Here is a 6000-nt window from a genome sequence, read left to right as displayed (position 1 = left end):
GTTTTTGTGGATTTTATGCATTTGTTCCTTTTTGCTTCATTAGTGTTAAGAGTTTGTTCAAACTGTGTACCTATCGTCACTCAGAAAGACCCCCCCCAAAGTTTTGACTCGAATACTGTAAAAGCGCAAAAAAGAACTGATTGCTCCCTCTGGCTCAGGCAACATGGGAGGAAAAGGTTCTCTCCACACTAGATTCATCCGCATCACTTTTGTCACAGAAAAGATCTGCCACTGTTCTGTACATTTTTTCCCCACACAAATGAATCTGTGTGGTTGAAGTGATCGTTGATAAAACAGTTCCGTATATATTCCGTTCATTAAAACTCTTACAAATCTTCAGAATTCATATTTTGAACCAGCCGGCAACAAGACTGGAAAAGGACATTTAATCCACAGACGTCACTCGTCTCTGAACTGTGTTCTACACGGCTCTGATTGGATGCGGCAGTCATTTCCACAAACTTCTATTGACGCAGGACTGACAGAAGATTCGTCTGAATCACATTCGGCTGCTGAAAGAGGATGAGATTAGCTTTTTTTTTTTCGTTATCAGATCGTTATCAGATCCGGGGTTGGAGTCTGCTGTGTAGGAAAGGTTTGATGCCCCCTAATGGCCGCAGGTCATTGTGGTGTTTGCGCCGCTCAATGAAAGAGATAAGTCTGGAGGTGTCAATGCCCTCGGTAGACCCCTGGCTAGTCCCCGGCCTCAACCAAGACTCCTGCAGGCAGACAGAAGGGGTGGGACGTTTGTTTGGCTCAGTCCTAAGCAGCAGACACACAAAGTCCCGCGCCTCCTGGCTCACACCCTGAAAATAATCATCGGGGAAGCTGAAGTCTAGCCGGCAGATGTTGAGGCACGTCTCCTCCACACTCTCATCCAGGAAGGGTGACGCCCCGCTCAGGATCACATAAGTGACCACTCCAAGGCTCCAGAGGTCAGAGGACAGAGATACAGGCTCCCCTAGAACAACCTCTGGGGCAGCAAATTCAGGGCTGCCCAGGAGAGGGTGAATGTAGTGAACGGAGTTCAGCTGCACCGCATCCCCGAAATCTGTCAGCTTCACCGTCAGCTGAGAGGAGCTCTGATCCACCACTAGATTCTCAGGCTGAGGAAATAAATGTTTAAAAATTAGAAATGCATTTGAATAGAATTTTATTAGGAACTTTATCATCATCAGTTATGGACATACTGACATCGGCACAACCTAAAAAACATATCACCTGAATCAATTAAAGCATTAAAATCAAGAGTTCTAATAGTTTTAATAGTTGACAGAATGAAACCTCCACATTCTCCTTGCTACCCAGCAGCTGCTACCTGTAGGGTTGTATGTAAAATGTGTGCTGGAGGATTTTATGTTCAGGGTTACTTTAAAAGCTTACTTTTTGATTCCTCTATTTAATGCTACATCTTATGATGTGTTCCGACTGACCTTTACATCCAGATGAGCTATTCTGCAGTTATGCAGGTAGTGCAAAGCTTCTAAAATGTCCCGCAGGTAAAAGGCCACTTTCTCCTCTGTGAGGTTCCCCCAGCTGACAATGAAGTCCAGTAGACGTCCCTGATCAGCCCTGAGCACACACAAATGCACACTAGGTCAGAGACACCCACAGGCTCTGGGTAATAATGCATTTATGTACCATGTATGTGTTTATGTGGGTGTCGCTACAACACATGTAACTAGTGTGTATAACTCACATCTCGAGGATGAGCGCGTAACTACTGGGGGTCTCAAAGATGTCCTGTAGGCTGATTATACTAGGATGCTGCAGTCTTTTTAAAATGCTGAGTTCCTGTGTGACCTGATCACGTTTCATTAGCTTCTTATTGACCAGTTTAACAGCTACAGTCCGTTTGGTTCCCTTTTGGTCACAGCGTTTCACCACAGCAAAGCGGCCCCTAAAACAAACAACACATTTACAATGAATTTAATTGCATGTAATAAAAGTTAGACGTAACCTCACACAATCTCATCCCCAGCTGCATCACAAGCAAGTGGAAAGTGTTCAAACAACAAACTCATTTATCTTGCTATACAAACATTTTGGATTAATATATTATTCTGCTATTATAAGACAGCCTCAAAATTCCCACCATGGCTCCATATCACAAGCGGCTGTTCATGCAGACTTGAAGGATTTTAAACTTACCTGCCCAATTCTGCCACCTCAGCATAGAAAGAATCAAAATTGTCTTTCCACGTGACCCGGATTCCATCACTGGAGGTACCTAAGAGCAGACACGATTCATAAGGGTTTTTTTTTGTCTATGTTTCATGTGATCATCAGTACAATAGTGTGTGTGTGTGTGTGTGTGTGTGTGTATATAAATATATGTGTATTTACCCAACACCCTGAGACTGGCTGACGTCACCACACTCCCTACATCATTGGTGGCGATACATGTGTAAATACCATCGTCCTCTGAAGCCACGCCCACAATGCGCAAAGTGGCCTCACCAGTCTCACTGCAGGAGGACACCATATTAAATCCATCATTACATGCAGTATGTGTTGATCATTTACAGCGTAGTGCGAATCTTAGGATTCAGAGTGTATAAGAATCTATACAATACGACGACATGAGCATGTACCTGTAAGCTGTGCTGAAGTGGCCGTTGTTACTCAGCATGCTTTGGTCGGGTCCCTTCCATGTGACAGTGGCTTTGGGGCGGCTACACACTTTACACCTCAGTGTGACACACTCACCCTTATCACAGGTCACGTCACTCAACGGAACGACAATCTCTGGCAGAACTGGATTTAAAAAAAAAATCATCGTAGACATTCAAACACAAATAATGAGCAAAGAGCATTTTATGTAAAATAAGAAAGGTGAATAAACAAACCTACCATCATAGATGTAATTTGGATTTAGAAGCTGCAAAAAATAAAAATAAATAGTTCAGTTATAAGGCAAAAAAAAAAACAAAAATAAAACCCACCTGTGGGATAATGGACAAATTATAATACTAGGTCCTACAGTACTAGTACCTTTACAGACACCTTGTTAGGTAAACCCTCTCTGGATTTCCTGTATCCATTTTCAAGTTTGGCCTCTTTCTTTCCCTCCTTTTCTCTCCTCTCTGATTTCTTCCGGATACGAAGGGACGTGTGCCAAGATGATGACTTCCTAGTTAAAAAAAAAAAAAAAAAAAAGTGTTCCTGCTGTAATACAGAGGGGTCTAATCTGATCCACAAAGGGCTGGTGTGGGTAAAGGTTTTTACTCTAGTCAGGAAGGAAGCACGCCTGATTTCACTCGTTTAATTAGACGCTCTTGGCTTTTAATAGATTATTGGGTTTGGCTTCTGTATGATTAAAATGAAAACCTGCATCTACACACATCAAATCAGAAACTATAGTACAAAAAATGTCATTACTGAGAAATAAATGTGACTAATGTTTGAATGTTGCCCCTCTTACTTGATGGTTCCCTCTGGGGCATCAGGGGTGTTGGCGGAGGTGTGGCCTAACACGTAGCCGGGGATCCAGCCCTCGGCGGCTGGGCTCTGATCTGTGGCAGCGCGGAACACCAAGAACATATTTTGCTGGTTTGAGGCCAGGATCTGCACTACTTCACCCTGACACACATTAATCTCATCCTCTTTCAGAGCCACATAGTCCTGCGTCACGAGCATTGTGGAAATGTTACTGCTGCTGCTGCTTTCACTCTGTAAATGTCCAAACACACAAAAATCATCTGTAGCCTGGATTACACGAGGTTGTTTTTGTTAGACAATGCTTATATTAGTTAGTCACACCCAAACACTCTACCATACCCATGCTGCTATATGGTTAATTACCTACAAGATGATGGTCACCAGACTGCACTCAGCAGTTTATTAATAGCTTTTGGCTGTTTATGTTTGGAATGTAAACCAGGCAGATGCATCAAAAACTTTCTAAATTATGATTAAAACACAGAATTGAATATTATTTTCCTTTTTTATGAGGAGGATAAGAAGTGTTAATACGGCAGCAGTCCAGACAGACGAGAGAGAGAAAGCCTGTCCTCGAACAGTATAAAAGGATGTAGAGAGATAGTGCTGTGAGAGTTTGTAAAAGAGGAGAGAATGATATCTCTCCAGAATCTGCCACATACAAAGATGCACAAGTTAGTACAGTGAGTGGCAGTAAAGATGTGTTACAGTTCAGGAATGCAGAGTTGGAAAATCCCAGTCACTGGAGGCAGAGAGAAGACAGATTCTAAGTGGGGGTTAGTAAGTACTTGAGTATGCAAGAGAGGGACAAAAGCAGCAGAATTTTGTAGGAGAGCTGCTGGGGTTGAGCTGCAAAAGGCGCTGAAGCAGAGCTCTTACCCCATTACTCTGGGTGGACTGGACAGACTGCTCGCTGGCCGAGGAGCACGTGCTCATGCGGTCTGCATCTTTACTGTGGCTGGAATGCCGGTGGCTTTGATTCTGATTAGGCCGGCTCGGCGTTTCACACGCCTCGCCAGGAAAGGTGAAGGAGCCGGGCCGGCCGGCTGGAGAGCCTGGCATGGAGCTCCAGAAGCAGGCAGAAGAGGAAGGAGTGGAGCAGCCACCATTTTTTGGCCCTGGGCTGCAGGGTGCCAGGAAGTCTTTGATGCCTGGCGCAGCCAGAGGAGTGCCCACTGGGGAGATAGTTCCCGGTCTGGGCTTCACCAGTGCTAATGGGGGCACTGTAGCTCGAGGAATCTGGGCTGGAACGGACAAATCTTGATTCTCTTTGGAAACATCCTCCACGGGCTCACTGCGTTTAGACTGAGGACTGTCTGACAGCTTCGGCTTAGCAGAGTCTCGGCTTGTGTCAGGGTCTGTAGTGCAAGAGGGGAGGGGCCTAGGGGGCATACCTGAGATTTTGTTGGGGCCATCCGGCTCACTGGCTCCAGGGCCCAGGGCAGGAGAGTGATGTCGAAGAGGCTGAGGAAGGCGAGAGGGTTGAGGGATGCGGGAGGGGCGAGAGCGACAGCCTGGTGCGACTGGGACTGCCACACCCCCTCCACGAGCCACTCCCTGCCCTCCACTACTGACTGAACCAATCGGTGTACCCACACTCCCTCCCACATGATTCCTCTGATAGTCAATTGGAGAAGTCAGTGCTGTAAAAAACACAAAGACAGAAAGAGAGATCATTGAGTAGTAAGTTATTTAAATAAGAAAGCATTCAGGTTCTGATGACAGTGCAGACAGTGTCCTGTTAATCCTGAGTTCGGCTCAGTCTTCAGAGCGACGCAGATTCTTACCCTTTAAGCAAGAGAGCTTTTGCGTTATTTTTCCCCAGACACCAGTGGCGCTCTCTGTCAGAAATGCTCAACATAAAATACACAGTAAAACACTGTCCTGGTGCACTGCTTTTTTAGCTATTTGATGTATAGATCTGTTTTTGTCTGCTACATTAGTTAGTGATGTAGAAATTGATGGTTTTTAGATGTTTAGTCTTTTGTTAATAGTAGTTTGCATTATAGCCGATTAGGTATTTTTACTGATGCCGTTATGGAAAAAAAAACAGTAGCTGGAATTGTAGCCAACAAACTACCAAGTTACAAAAACCCCATGGTTAGGAGGAATCTTTATTAAAAAAAACAAAAAAAAAAACAGAATAATTTCAAAGTAATACAGTGCAGTGAAGTTGTTATACCAGTGAGGAAGTTACGCTGAGTCTCCAGGATCTGGTTAATCTGCATGGTCCAGACCTGCCGGACTCCAAGGTGGGAGGAGTGCAGTAGAAAGGCCTCAACACTGCCATTTGGCATTCTGGAGGTTAGTGTAAACTTACACGGGTCGCCATCTATACTGTCCTCCAGGCCCAAACTGCTCACCTGTACACAAACATTGTGCAAATAAGTATCATAAACAAACACAATAAAATTAAGTATTAACATAAGTACAAAATACCATCTGACCAATGTCCTTATAGTTTATTACTTCCAGGTGCAATAATGATGAATTATGACTGATACATTATTGCAGTTCCATCAAACATACAAAGCTCATATCAATCCAAACAAGAGACCT

At 44.3% G+C, this 6000-nt stretch overlaps 1 protein-coding gene across 3 annotated transcripts in view; it reads right to left on the bottom strand.

Moving 5' to 3' along the window:
• Positions 1–559: 559 nt before the first annotated feature.
• trioa (trio Rho guanine nucleotide exchange factor a) overlaps positions 560–6000 on the bottom strand; it is a 95788-nt gene continuing 90347 nt past the window's right edge. For 2 of the 3 annotated variants that reach the window (XM_060857076.1, XM_060857077.1), the window contains 11 exons: positions 5624–5804; positions 4321–5084; positions 3425–3672; positions 2995–3133; positions 2854–2881; positions 2595–2757; positions 2347–2468; positions 2152–2230; positions 1700–1900; positions 1434–1572; positions 560–1106 (listed from right to left, as the gene is read on the bottom strand). In XM_060857076.1, the coding sequence (XP_060713059.1) occupies positions 561–1106; positions 1434–1572; positions 1700–1900; positions 2152–2230; positions 2347–2468; positions 2595–2757; positions 2854–2881; positions 2995–3133; positions 3425–3672; positions 4321–5084; positions 5624–5804 (2610 nt within the window). In that variant the 3' untranslated portion in view covers position 560. Of the gene's footprint in view, positions 1107–1433; positions 1573–1699; positions 1901–2151; positions 2231–2346; positions 2469–2594; positions 2758–2853; positions 2882–2994; positions 3134–3424; positions 3673–4320; positions 5085–5623; positions 5805–6000 lie in introns of those variants that run through there. The other variant, XM_060857078.1, reaches the window with a different exon arrangement.

This window comes from Tachysurus vachellii, chromosome 21, assembly GCF_030014155.1.
Source record: "Tachysurus vachellii isolate PV-2020 chromosome 21, HZAU_Pvac_v1, whole genome shotgun sequence".
NCBI lineage: Eukaryota > Metazoa > Chordata > Actinopteri > Siluriformes > Bagridae > Tachysurus > Tachysurus vachellii.
This window is presented reverse-complemented; position numbering and strand designations above follow the sequence as displayed.